General features: G+C 37.5%; 2 protein-coding genes across 3 annotated transcripts; both read right to left on the bottom strand.

Moving 5' to 3' along the window:
- Positions 1–3,940: 3,940 nt before the first annotated feature.
- LOC131310362 (glutathione S-transferase U17-like) lies at positions 3,941–5,684 on the bottom strand. 2 transcript variants are annotated; one of them, XR_009195182.1, is made up of 3 exons: positions 5,257–5,646; positions 4,346–4,852; positions 3,941–4,110 (listed from the first exon to the last, which is right to left on the bottom strand). XR_009195182.1 is itself a non-coding variant. In XM_058337347.1 (2 exons), exons 1-2 carry the CDS (start codon positions 5,572–5,574, stop codon positions 4,487–4,489), a joined length of 684 nt encoding a protein of 227 aa, XP_058193330.1. In that variant the 5' UTR covers positions 5,575–5,684; the 3' UTR covers positions 4,343–4,486. The 2 variants fall into 2 exon arrangements, 1 of the variants encoding a protein (XP_058193330.1); XM_058337347.1 differs by lacking the exon at positions 3,941–4,110 and having other exon boundaries at positions 4,343–4,852; positions 5,257–5,684.
- A 4,882-nt stretch (positions 5,685–10,566) lies between these two features.
- LOC131310360 (glutathione S-transferase U17-like) lies at positions 10,567–13,872 on the bottom strand. Its single transcript, XM_058337345.1, has 2 exons — positions 12,491–13,872; positions 10,567–11,232 (listed from the first exon to the last, which is right to left on the bottom strand). The coding sequence occupies exons 1-2, from the start codon at positions 12,806–12,808 to the stop codon at positions 10,867–10,869; spliced, it is 684 nt and encodes a 227-aa protein (XP_058193328.1). The 5' UTR covers positions 12,809–13,872; the 3' UTR covers positions 10,567–10,866.
- Between the last annotated feature and the right edge of the window lie 412 nt (positions 13,873–14,284).

A 14,284-nucleotide genomic window follows, 5' to 3' on the forward strand; every position in this document is an offset into this window, starting at 1 on the left:
CATACATGATTAACTAAGTTGTCTCGTCTATGGACCTAAGTTGTTCCTTCTATGGACCTAAGTTGCCCCTTCCATGAACTTCCTGGGTGTTCAATTTATTAAGTATCTCTTCAATTTCGTTACCATTTCCATTTTTTTTTGAGAAATTTGGGATTTGGGTTACTTGTAGATTTGGATTTTTAAAGTACTTTGAGATTAATGTCTTTTGGATAATCTTTTAGAAAGAGAAAGGATAGAGAAAATAAGGTGTATATTTTCTAGCATCCACTTTATACTTTTGCTTTTAAATTCTAGGAATTGTTACTTGAAATTTCTTGTTTGGTTTTACTTGAAAATGTGAAGAAGTTATGCTACCAGCTACTAATTTGCTTCACTGGCTGCGTTTCTTAGAAAAAATAAGGTGCAACTTAAGTCCATAGAAGGGACAACTTAGGTCTATAGAATGAGCAACTTAGGTACTCAGATTCGATTACAAACCGACTCCATGTTTGGGAAATTTTAATTGGTTCGTTTCATGTATGGGCAGAGCCGGCTAATGGCATAGGCGGGAGAAGCACGGGCTTCGGGCCCCCAAAAAATATTTAAAATGAGGGCCTCAAAATTCTAGGATCCCTATATATATGTATGTATCTATGATCCAATTTTTTTTTTTTGCACTAAATCTTCTTTACACAAAATAAGCCCAATTGAAATTTAGGAACCACAAATATGCCCAGTCAAAATAGTGCCTTCAAGTTTACCTACTACAGTACCCGAGTGAATATGATCTCCCCCAGACATACGTAACACTTTAGCTAGTACACGAAAATGTATACCATGATTCTTCTGTCTATCAATAACTGCATGCATTGCACGATGGATGTGAAGAAGTAGGCCCCCGCTATAAACTGAAAATCCAGAACTCCAAGTGCTAAGGGAAGACCATTTAGTTCGCCTATGCCTGTTTGAATAGCCTCCGGTAGATTTATAGTGGCTAGTTAGTGCCTCATTCTTGAATAAGAACATTAACTTCCCTATCGAGTCTAGAAAAATGCAATGAATTGCTTTTTTTGTTCAAAAAGGTTAATAAAAAAGTGATGACTTAGTTATAAAAGTTATAACATAAGAATTTAGAAAGATGCCAAATAAATAATGGGAACTGATTTTCGCGCTCCAAGATTTGCTGCAGGCGCTCCACATTTTTGTTTTTATACTGTGATGTTGCTGGCAACATCAGTGTATATTTTGTTTTTACACTGTGATGTTGCTGGCAACATCACAGTGTAAAAACAAAAAGGTGGAGCGCCTGCAGTAAATCTTGGAGCGCGAATATCAATTCCCTAAATAATATGACAAATAAATTTTAGCATTATTACTGTTCTAGTAAGTTAGTGTACACATTTAAATAAGAATTAAACGGTGGAATTCCTCATTAGCATCACTGCGACGATCGAAACAAAAGAAAAAAAAAAGAAATGCCAATTCAAGGGACAGAAGAATGCATGAGCCGATCCAAAAAAGAAAGAAAGAAAGAAAGAAACTTTGCTTCACGCTTGAGTGAGTTATTGGTGAAGCAGCTTAACTATGGAGACTTAATTAGTACATTTGCAGCAACAAATGCGAGAAGACTAATTTTCAAATGATAGATTTTGAGGTATTATAATAGTTGCATTTTTTTTGGATAATTATATGCTTCTATTTTGTAATGGCAAATCTTTTGTAATGGTTTTTTTTTTTTGTGAGACTCTTTGTAGACCACTTTTGTATGGAAAATATATGAAGGCCTTATTCAAAAGGTTCGCTTCCGGCCTCCATAACTTATGAGCCGGCCCTGTGTATGGGGAATTTTTTTCCTCCGTTCCATATTTATGCAATTCCGTAAAAACTTCTTCATGAATTGGACATTATTTGCCCCAACTCCCACTGAAATGCAAATTCCCCTACAAACTTTCACTTTTTGATTCAAAAGATCAACAAGCACTTTTGTAAATGTAAATGACAATTCTACCCTGCGACCAATTGTTCTACTGCTTTCTTAATTTTTGTAATGTTAGGTGTTTCAAACCAGCTTGCATGTATCTTGAACTAATTTTTACAGCCGAGGCCACAACTTTTTTGCATGCTTAAGCATGGGGTGAGCTGGCTCTAAGAATTGTTGGTAAAAAAAATCGAATCAAAAATCTTGAATATGAGCAAATTAATCCATAAATCCTAAGCCAAGACCACCAGACCAACTCCTTGGTATGTTAATTATTCTACTGCTCTGTTTCCGATAAATGAAGAACACCGCATTTACTATAGTCCACATTAAGATAAGTCCATTAATTGATGTTGTCAGCCCCCTACTATCTGAATCTAAATACTCTCCTCTTATTTTGTTTTATCCAGAATTGCATTTATGTCATACAAAAGTTCCTTATTTTCTTCTGACCTAAGGCATTTCATATAATTTCACTTAATTTTAGGAAATGAAATGTGTAATTTACGAATAAAATGGCGGATGCAAAACTTATCATCAAAAAAATAATATAATAAACACAACACGCAAATTATAGGTTGAACAATATTAAACAATATGCAGATTTCTTGCTCAATCTAGGCTTCCACTTAGCCAAAAGCACAACTCAAATCAAACCGATTAAGTTTCATCTCGAACGCACCTACCAAATAACTGGCCATTTACACATACAAAATAAATGTGCACCGTCTTGAGTACCTTGAAGGTTTCATGTAGTAAAATAATACTCCAAGCAAAACTATTTACTATATTTCAAAATAATTCAACTAAAACAAAGTCGAAGACAAGAACACCAGTAGTTTTGGGAGTGGCTGTGAAATTCGGGGGGTAAAGGAGGGGCTGTTGGTAGTTTATAGGACAAGGGCATTCTGTAGGACGGACTACTTTACAAAGAGCTATAGAACGGTTGATCCGGCCTTCGGGAGGGGTTGTTGGTAGAAGAAGGTGTTTGTTGACTCTTTGACTGTTGGGCAACAGACGATCTCGACCTCAATTTTCTGGATACTTCTATTGGACGAAGGAGCTGTAGGGTGCCTTCGTTTTCGTCATTTTATAGCAGTGGGTTTTGCATTCTGGATCCTTTTCAGCCTTTTGCTTTTCTCTTTTGGTTCTATCTTGAACGGGACCGCAAATGAAACAAACCGAGCCAAGCATTATGTGTAACATTGGCTCGTTAAGGCTTTGAAATAATAATTTTCGCTTGTTTTGGCTTGTTTACTAATCAACTGAACAAATCGAGCTCAAGCTAGTTAAAAATAGGCTCGCGTAAATATGCTCGACTCGAATGTATAAACTGCCTGGCTAGCCCGAGTTCTCACAACTTTCCAGCGTAGGAGCAGCACAGCTGACATCTTGTATAGCTTATTAAAGCATTACAGTTTCCCATGAACTTCTCCCATTTCTAAACTTCGTTTATATACTGTATCTAAATTCCATGTATATTCAAACAACAAAACCCCACCTCAGTAGAACCCCATCCCAGTCAACATCTTCGCATCTTTCTGTCGATCACAAGTAGCAATTAATACAATAGAAAAACTGACCACAGGTAGACTCAAATTAGCATTCTTTGAAAGTCTTACCTAGACAATAGCTAATTGGCATCAAAATCCGGGCCAAGCAAATAATACCTCTTTGTGGTTGCCTTTTCGATGCTCATATAAGGCTTTCTGCAAGCTGAGACCCACACAGGAAAAAAAAAAAACACAGCCGATAATGAACAAATTACCAATTCGATTTTTGGTTTGTTTTTCCGTTTAAATTGAGCTATTCTCATTGAATAATGGGCAGAGTCCATTTTGACCCCTGTGGTTTGAGCCATGTGTGGATATACCTCCTATAGTTTAAAAATGTGCACATAATTTCCTGTGATTTTGAAAATATACGGATAGACTCTCTGCCCTCAAATTTTCCATCCATATTAATGTGTACCTCACATGCCTCTAAAATATAATCTGAACCGTTCAGAATGTATTAAAAAGCATCTCTATACCAAATAACCATTTCTATTTGGTATGAGTTACATCAAAAAATGAAAACAGCACACTGGCACAAACTCTCTAAATAACAAAACGAAAAAGCTAGTATAAAGCAACTCCAAAAACTGCTACTCCCTTCGTCCCATTTTTATTGTTCATTTTCATTTTTCGTGCCGTTCTTTCAGCGCTTATATCTTCCAATATGTATCTCCAAAAATATGCAATATGGATCTTGTTTGATAGTTTTCAATTAAATCTATAATACAAAATTTTCAAAATTATAAAAAACATTGTAGATTGTGAGATATAAGCATTGAAAGAACGGCACGGAAAATAAAAATGGACAATAAAAATGGGACGGAGGAAGTACTAAACAAGACTGTTTATTAAATTACAAAACTCCGAACAAACAACAAACAAAAAGTGAAAAATAAACAAAAAAAAGAGAGAGACCAACTTGAGCAATCTAAGCGGCCCAATTTATTGACTTGGTGACAACCGAATTGGGGAATTACTGGGCTTTGGCTCTGGCAGCCATCATCTTGACAAGCTCCACAAGCTTCTCTGTTTCCGGAATGACATCCTTCACAGCAGCATTCGAACCAAACCTCTCGGCCCATCCAAACAGCCCAGGGGTCCTGGTTTCATCGAGCAGCTTTATATTGGCCATCTTCTCGGATGCTTTCAACCACCCCAAGAAGCTCCCGAGAGCTATATCGAGGTACCCGATTGTGTCACCACCAAAGAAGTCCTTCCCTTTGCAACATTTGACAAAAGCATCCTCCAACAGCAGCATCCCTTCCATAACTTGCTCTAGTGCTGCCGCTTTTGCCTCGTCTCCCTCCGCATTTCGAACCCCCCTCAGTGTCGGCCACCACTGCACAATAAGGTAAGATGGTGCTGTTTAGTGCAAGTGAAACTTAAGACTTTGTATTTATCGTAATCATGTACTCCTCATTCACCTGTTTGAATCAACGTTTGAACAATCTTCTCAATAGGTTTCCAACAAATTTATACAGATTTCTACTCTTTTCTTAAGGACCTCTTGGCTCTTTGATTTTAGCTTATTTATTAATTCGAACCAGCTTATGCACCTTGATTAATCTAATGTCTACCAGTGAGGGGCTAACTTATGGAAAGACAATATCAGAAAGAGCAATGTAACGAACATAACTTTAAAATACATCTCCAAAGTCAACACAATTTTGACTACAATTGTGTTCTAAAAACTATATATGTGTTCTTAGACTTATTGAGTCAAAAATCAGAACAAAAGCATACCTTTTCATCAACATAGGCAGCCCAAAACCGGGCCATGGCTCGATCATACGAATCCGAAGCAAGAATACCCGGGCCATCGGTCCACACCTCGTCAATGTACTGCACAATGATAAGTGACTCACAAATGGGTTTTCCCTCATGAATCATAACTGGGATTTTCTTATGAACCGGGTTCGATTTCAGCAGTAGTTCACTCTTGGACCCAAACGTCTCCTGGAGAAACTCGTAGTCGACGTGTTTCAAGTTGAGGGCAATCTGAACCCGGTTCACGTACGGGCTGGGCGCTGCGCCTAGAACCTTCACGTCGCTTGGTGCCATTGATACGGGAGTCTTGAAGTAACAGGGGGCTGTTTGTAAAGAGTAAAAAGGTTGTTTTGTAGTAATGGGTATGAATGTAGAGGAGGGGCTAGTGATAATTTATATAGAGCCTTTTGGCTTGCAGAAGAAGAAGGCTTTTGTTGACTTTGACTTTGGTGCTACAGAAGCTCCCGGCCACAATTTCTAGATATTACTATTGTTTGCAGAAATGCTACGGTGCTACATAGAATTAATTGTTTCTAGATACTTCCATTGGAAGGAGCCCCCTGCGTCATTGAATGCGTCATGATATTTTGGAAAAGGAAGATGAATAGGACTGCATTGTCCTTGCAAAGTTGACTTCTACTGAGCTTTTCGAGCTTTTTTTCTTAATTTGTTCTTATTCAAAAAATTTCTTGTGCTTCAATAAAAATAAAAATTATAAATTTTACCTAAATATTTTTTAAAAAATTCAAGATAAAGTCAATTTTTGGGGCTTTATCTTAGATATTTTTAAAACAGAAATGATATAGGTACCGATGGCCGGGGAGGGATTTCGTACCGACCGGCGGCGCCGGGCCCTCTTCGGCCACGGGACGGCCGATCCGAGCTGTCCAAAAATTCTAAAAAAAAAAACCGAGGGGCCCCTCGCCGGAATCAACGGCATTCGAGATGTGTAGGGTGCTCGGATCAAGCACCCTACACACCTCGGATGCCATTGATTCCCGCGTTGGGCCCCTCGGTTTTTTTTTTTAGAATTTTTGGATGGCTCGGATCGACCGTCCGGTGGCCGGAGACTGCCCGGCGCGGCCGGTCGGTACGAAATCCCTCCCGGCCGGTCGGTACTTATGGCACAACTCTTTTTAAAAATATTTTGGTAAAGTATTTTACGTTTCGATTCGTCTTGACGAGACGAATCAAAAAACTAAAAAAGTGAGCCACAAAAGTGACAAATACCAAAAAAAAAATTGAATAAGAAAAAATTAGAAGAAAAAAAACCCAAAAATTCCTTAGTAGAACTTAGCTGTTGTTATTGCGATATATTGGTGCATTTTAGTGGACTAAAAGGGTGAGTTCTCCTAAACTTATTACAAAATAAGTTTGTTTTGTTCTTATTTAAATTTTTTTTGTATTTGTTACTTTTGCGCCAAACTTTTGTGGATTATTGATTCGTCTAATCGGAAAAGTAATTTTTGTTACTTTTACCCAAATATTTTGAGAAATAACCACTTTTAAGAAAATAAGTCAACTTATTTGATTTATTTTGCTAAAAAGTGGTTATTTTCTAAATATTTGGGTAAAAGTAATTAAAAAAATTACTTTTCTGATTCTTCTCGTCGAGACGAATTAATAATCTACGAAATTTGGCACAAAACTAACATATGCAAAAATAATAATAAAATAAAGAAAAAGCAACTTATTTTTTATATAGTTTAGGAGAACTCACCCTAAAGTCTATATTTTCAAGCTAAATGGCTCTAACTCAATTGACATTTCATGATTCTCACCTTGTGGGAGACCAAGGTTTGAGTCCTGTTGTGGGTGTTTGAGGTTTTAAGGCTATGGATAGTTTTTGAATCCTGGGCAAAAAAAACAACTCTATGTTTTCACTGATTTTTAACCAGGTGATTTTTTTCACGTATATCAACAAAAATGTCATTTAACGAAAACAATTTAATTATTGTCATTAACCTTTTACAAACAAGAAAAATTACTTAATTAAAAATCTCAAAAGGGGAAGAAACCAAAATTGAAAAAGAAACATAAAAAAGACAAAAAGCTACTTTTTTAGATTTCTTTCATCCCATTTTTGGGCAAGAGGGAAGGTAGCAATCTAAGAATGCAAGCAGCCCAAATTATTGACATGTTGACGACAGAATGGGAAACAATTGAAAACCGAATTGAAAAATTACTGTGCTTTAGCTCTGGCAGCCATCAGTGACAGGCTCCTCAAGCTTCTCTGCTTCCAGAATGACCTCCTTCGTAGCACCATTTGAACAAAACCTCTTGGACCATCCGAATAGACCTAGTGTTTTGGTTTCTTCAAGCTGCTCTATATCCGCCATCATTTCCAAGGCTCTCAGCCAACCCAAAAGGCTTCCGAGAGCTATATCGAGCTACTCGATCGATGGTGTCAATGCTGAAGAAGTCCTTTCCTTTGCCACATTTGACAAAAGCATCCTCCAATTGCATGAGGACTTTCATAAATTGCTCTATCGCTGCAGTTGTTGTGTCCTGTCCCTCTACATTCTTGAGCCTCCTCAGTGTCGGCCACCACTGCGCAATCATGTACAATACATTGCAATCATTGTGTACGGTGACAAAATTCCTTTCGAATTCATAACTTTCATAACAAGCTCATCTACCGGTTCGTGCAAGTGAAATTTAAGACTGTGTATTTGGCTTAATCATGTATCTCGCTCACTAACTGTATGAATCAACATTGGAACAAGAACAATCTTCTTAATAGGTTTACAAAAAAATTACACTATTTTCACATTTTTTCGTCTTATTCAAAAAATTCGATTTTGATCTTAATTTTTTTTACTTTTTAAATTCCTCTCATCATGATAAAGCAATAATCAACAAAAAATTGACGAAAAACTGACAAATGTGAAAAAGAATTAAATAAGGACAAAAAATAAGTCATTTTTCTTATTAGGCCCAATGGCCCGGCTTCTGTAAGCTGAGACAAAAATAATAATAAAAACAGCTGATAATGAACAAATTAACTACAATATGATTTTTGGTTTGTTTTAGCCGTCTAAATTGGGCTATTCTCATTGAATAATAACGGCAAATTCGAGCATTTAAAATCCACATCGATAGAAGCAGAGCCTTAATGTGCAGAGAGTTTTGTAGAATTCTTATGTCATTGGAACATGAATGCAGGTAGTAAGCAAGTTGACTCGGTAGGGGGAGAGGCTATGGAGCTCCAGGTTTGGCTTCGATAAAGTAAGATCCTCACGATCCGGCATTCCTAAGGGCAGAAGCACAGGCAAGAGGGAAGTTTGTTTGACTTTTCTATTTTCATAGGCAAAACAAAACGAACCCAAAGAAAGGGCATAGGCAGCTCCGTACGATTGGTTCACATCCTCTGCAGCCGCAGCTCTCATAAATAACTTATACAGATAGAAAGAAGTTGCTCGGAAGATTGCATTTCCTTCGCCGCAGTGGGCATTCTCCGCTAGTTATCGATTCCGTCAGGAAAAGGCTAGCAATGGCTCTTGCTTGATTAGTGAAAACGTGAGCCTGCCCTTGATTTTAGAATGGGGTTTTGGTTCCAAGTCCGATTAGAACAGCGTGCACTGGATTAGTGGGAACGGGAAGTCCTCCCCATGAATATTTTCTAAAATATTTCACAAAAGTTTGGTGCAAAAAATATTATCATTATCAAAATAAGTCAAATAAGCTGACTTATTTTCTTAAAAAATGGTTATTTTCCAAAACATTTCACAAAAGTTTGGCGCAAAATTAACAAATGCGAAAAAAATTCAAATAAGGACAAAACAAACTTATTTTAAGATAAGTTTAGGAGAACTCGCCGGACCGTCTTCTCCTTTATCGAAGGCTCTGCTTACCCATACTATCAACACATCAAGATGCCGCTCGAAATACCGAAGTGCCTAAAAATTGTCATGACGCGGACGTTGGATGACAATTAGTTTACTTTAAGAGCATTTGACAAGAATGCTCCAACGAGATTTCAACCATCAAGAAAAAGGACGACGCATGACGTGAGCACTTATGAACAGAAACGGAGCGAGAAATTTCACTACAGAGGAGCGACTATGTATGCGAGACAAACAATAAATAAACATGCATAACAACGTAAATACATTAGAACTCAAAAAAGTACAAAATATCAACACTCTATACTTAATTATGTTTTTCATAAACTAACACATCGATTGCAAAAGCGGTAATGACTTACCTCAGCCTATCTAGTAAAACAAGTTATCTTCAATTGCATTCAATGCTCTTTCATGTCATTAAAAGCATCAATAATAGAATTGGTATCAAATCCCTATGCAATATCCTTTTCTATGTAAATGATCTAGAAACTTGCTAATTAAAGTTCATTGGCGGAGTTTAGTCTTCACACATTTCGTAACTACACCTTAGATTTCACCAAAGATTACCAAAATTTCTTCTCATCTGTTCCTATTTTCTCTAAATTGCCTTCAAAATCTTGATGGTGTGGGATTTTTTTGCCGAAAGAGAGACAGAGGTCTAGTGTGCCATAGAGATTTTATGTTAGAGAGAAGAAAACATGTGAAACCCTCATAACAATTTATGAGATTGGGGATTTTTATGGGAGAAAAACTGAAAGTTTATTAATGGAGTACTCACAAATTCACAATGTTAATCCTCAAACTTTATGTTTTGTTATAATTTAACCTGTAGTCTTTTAGATTTTAATGTTGGTATTCTTGTATTTCAAAAGTTAGTTTTATTTGTTTTTTTTTTCAAAATACCAGAGGGGGGCGAGCCTATTTACTTTCATAGAAATTTTTTTTTTTTTAAATACTATAGTACAATTATTTTTTTCAAGGACGACCATCTCTACTGGCCCCTCCCTAGCTCCATCCCTGTTTATAAAGCAGCAGTTCATGCAAACCTTTGGGCAAACCTTTGAAACTGATAGATAAGCATAAGCTACAACATGTTTCTTACAACTAATGAATTCAAGAATTAACTAGTGAAAGACGTGTATCACTATCGTGACTCTGTGAAATATGCTTTTCTGACATTAAGGGCACTTCCAAAGATCTATTGACAAGGATTACTTGTGGTGTCCGAACCTTAAGTAACATAACGCATATGGCGGGAGCGGAAGGCCACTATGACAGCGTCTTCAAAAAACATCTAAAACTATTAATTAAAATTTGTTTGAGCAAAGATTGAGAGCGAAAACGTAGAGCGAGAATTGAGAACGGGAGGAGAGGGGAGGTGCTGCCCCTCAGAAGGGCGGGAGCATCTTCAAAAAATATCTAAAACTACTAAACTTAGGTTTGATCACAACCCTCTAACAGATAACCATTACTATTTGGTATGAGTTACATCAAAAAATGAAAACAGCACTCTGGCACATACTCTCTGAATAACAAGCACATACTCTCTGAATAACAAAACGAAAAAGCTATAAAGCAACTCCAAAAACTGCTACTAACATGACCATTTATTGAATTACAAAACTCCGAATAAAAAAAAAAAGCAAAATTTAAAAGAAAAACAAAACAAAAAAAGAGACCAACTTGAGCAATCTACGCGGCCAAAATTATTGACTTGATGACAACCTAATTGGGGAAATTACTGGGCTTTTGATCTGGCAACAATCATCTTTGCATACTCCACAAGCTTCTCGGTTTCCCGAATGACATCTTTCACAGCAACATTCGAACCAAACCTCTCGGCCCATCCAAATAGCCCAGGGGTCTTGGTTTCATCGAGCAGCATTATATTGGCCATCTTCTCGATAGCTCTAACCCACCCCAAGAAGCTCCCGAGGGCTATATCGAGGTACCCGATTGTGTCACCACCAAAGAAGTCCTTCCCTTTGCCACATTTGACAAAAGCATCCTCCAACAGCATCATCCCTTCCATAAATTGCTCTAGTGCTACCGCTTTTGCCTCGTCTCCCTCTGCTTTCCAAATCCCCCTCAGTGTCGGCCACCACTGCACAATGAGGTAAGATACGTTACAGTCCATGGGTACGTACTATGTGAAAACTCCTTTAGAAAACAGAAGTTTCATAAAATAAAATAAAAATGCTCATCTGTTGTTTAGTGCAACTGAAAATTAAGACTCTCTGTATTTATGTAATCAATCAATGTTTGAACAATCTTCTTGCTATAAATGAAAAAGATTAATGATTGAGAGTTTAATTTAGTTTAGTTTTGGTAGTGGGTGGAGAGAGAAATAAAGTAATGATTGATGATATGAGTAATGATCGGAGAGAGATGAGAAAGTAATAATTGGAAAAATAGGGTAATGATCGGAGAAAAAAAATAGAATAATGATTGAAAACTAAACTAAAACTAATATTAAAAAGTTAACCGAACAAAGCCTCTGTTAGGAAAAACCCCAAAACTCAGAACTCACACACAACTCAAACAAACACAGAGAGACAATATTTACGTGGTTCGGCAATCGCCTGCTCCACGGGCAGCGGATTTCACTATAATGGAGGAGATTTACAAATCACTCACCAAACCCCAAGTGTATACCCAAACCCCACTCAAATGCTACTCTCTCTCTGATGCTTTACAATATCAGATTACAAAGGTATTTATAGGTGAAGATGGTTGGTACAAATCAAGAGAATTCTCTCTTGGCTGGCTCTGCATTTATGGAAGAGATATCCATAAATCTTCATTTGTCAAACAAGTGGGCCGAAGGAGATGTGAAGCCAATCTCAGAAGATTTCTCCTCTGACTAAGATCCTCCCTTATGAAACATGTGAGGAAATACAAATCTTCAACAGCCTCTTGTAGTCTTGCTCACTAGAGCTGCCCCTCCATGCTCGGATATTCAACAACCCCCACCCCACCCCACCCCAACCCCCCCACGCCCCAAACAAATTTTAAATCAATGCAAAATTAAACACAAATTTAAATCAATGCAAAATTAAACTGAGTTTTGATCAAAGTGAGCATAAGCTGAAAAAAGTGTTTTGTATTAATCAAGGAGCTACTAACTATATACCTAATATCGAGATGCCAGCTTATTTTTTAACTTTTTTTTTTATTCGAACCAGCTTATGCACCTCCATCAATCCAATGTCCACCATTGAGGGGCTAACTTTTGAAAAGACAATATTAAAAAGAGCAATATTACGAACATAACTTTAAAACACAGTTATGACTACGATTGTGTTCTAAAAAGTGTACATGTTTTCAGACTTATTCTGTCGAAAATCAGATCAGAAGCATACCTTATCATCAACATAAGCACCCCAGAATCGGGCCATGGCCCGATCGTACGGATCCGTAGGGAGAATACCCGGGCCATCGGTCCACACCTCGTCAATGTACTGCACAATAATAAGGGACTCGCAAATGGGTTTCCCCCCATGAATCATGACCGGGACTTTCTTATGAACCGGATTCGATTTCAGTAGCAACTCACTCTTGGACCCAAATACCTCCACAAGAAACTCGTAGTCGACGTGTTTCAAGTTGAGGGCGATCTGAACCCGGTTCACGTACGGGCTGGGCGCCGCACCCAGAACCTTCACGTCGCTCGGTGCCATTTATACGGGTGTCTTGAAGTAACAGCGGGCTGTTTGTAATGAGTATTAAAAGGGGGTTTTGTAGTAATGGGTATGGTGAATGTAAAGGAGTGGCTGCTATTGGTAATTTATATAGAGCCTTTTGGCTTGCAGAGGAAGAAGGCTTTTGTTGACTTTGACTATGGTGCTACAGAAGGTCGCGACCACAGTTTTCTAGATACTATTATTGTTTGCAGAAATGCTAATATGCAATGGTGCTACATAGAATTTCTAGACACTTCCATTGGAAGGAGTCCCCTGCGTCATTGAATGCGTCACGGTGATTTTGGAAAAGGAAGATGAGCTCAGGTTGGAGTTCTACTCCTACTGAATTATGGTATGTTCCGCTTTAAGGGTTCTTAAAATTAAATATTTATTTGTAATTTTTAAATTTAAAATAACAATTATGATTTTTATCCAAATGTTTTTTAAAATATTCAAAATAAGGCCGAATTTTTTGGCTTTTTGGAATTTATCTAGGATATTTTCAAAAATATTTGAGTAAATGAAAAACTAAAAAAATGAGGCACAAAATTGACAAACGCGAAAAAAAAAAATTAAAGAAAATTAAAGACAGACAAAACTAGAAAAAGCCCAAAAATTCCTTAGCGGAACTTAGTTGTTGTAATCATGATATATTGGTGCATTTTCACTAATTAGTGGACTAAAGTCTATATTTTCAATTCAATGGGTTCTAGCCCAGTTGGCATCTATTGCTTCTCTCCTTGTGGGAGACCAGGATTCGAGCCTTGTCATTGGCGTTTGTGGTTTCAGGGCTATGAACAGCCTCTGAATCCCTTGTACACTAACTTGCTAACTCTCGCCTTATTTTTTTAAAGGCGAAAAAGATTTTATTAATCTTTGAATGTAAAAACAAAAACCAAAGGGAACAGGAGAAGAGCAACAAGTGTATATCCGAGACCCAAGCCCTTGATTATGCCAACCAATGAGAAAACCCGAGGGACAAAGCCCAGCACCCAAAAGACCTTAATGTCCAAATAACAATAAACTCCCTTAACTCCCACTAATGTATAACGTGTGGCAAAAAAAAAAAAGGTCTATGTTTACACTAGTTTTTAGTCAGGTCATTCTTCTCACATATATTAAAACTAGGTGATGCGCGCGTGCTAACACGCGGAGTCTCGTGCCTGTGAAATTTGTGCCCGTGATGTAGTAGTAGGTTCGAGGAAGATTTTAGGCATGTACATTGAGGTAAACGTAAGTCTCTGTGAATACCAATTATCAGTTTTCAAATCCAAAAATATGAAAATTCGTTGTGAATAGGAATAGACAGCAGAAGCATTTCTTTTAGCCAAGAGGGTAGATTGGTTTTAAACATGGGGTGATAGCACAGAAGAAGCAAAAGAAATAGAGACCAGACCAAGGATGAAGGAAGCACTCCTTTAGAGCCTGTTTTCGCAGCTTGAACTGAACTGAACTGAAAGATAGGAGCAAACT

The sequence above is a fragment of the Rhododendron vialii genome, chromosome 12a, assembly GCF_030253575.1.
Source record: "Rhododendron vialii isolate Sample 1 chromosome 12a, ASM3025357v1".
Classification (NCBI taxonomy): domain Eukaryota; kingdom Viridiplantae; phylum Streptophyta; class Magnoliopsida; order Ericales; family Ericaceae; genus Rhododendron; species Rhododendron vialii.

What these genes read in the sequence shown, in the direction of transcription:
- LOC131310362 (XM_058337347.1), bottom strand. Translation starts at nt 5,574, where the DNA reads ATGGCACCAAGCGACGTGAAGGTTCTAGGCGCAGCGCCCAGCCCGTAC. An exon ending in CTGCCTATGTTGATGAAAAG is followed by an intron (nt 4,853 to 5,256) that starts GTATGCTTTTGT and finishes CTTATTGTGCAG; the next exon opens with TGGTGGCCGACACTGAGGGG.
- LOC131310360 (XM_058337345.1), bottom strand. Translation starts at nt 12,808, where the DNA reads ATGGCACCGAGCGACGTGAAGGTTCTGGGTGCGGCGCCCAGCCCGTAC. An exon ending in GTGCTTATGTTGATGATAAG is followed by an intron (nt 11,233 to 12,490) that starts GTATGCTTCTGA and finishes CTCATTGTGCAG; the next exon opens with TGGTGGCCGACACTGAGGGG.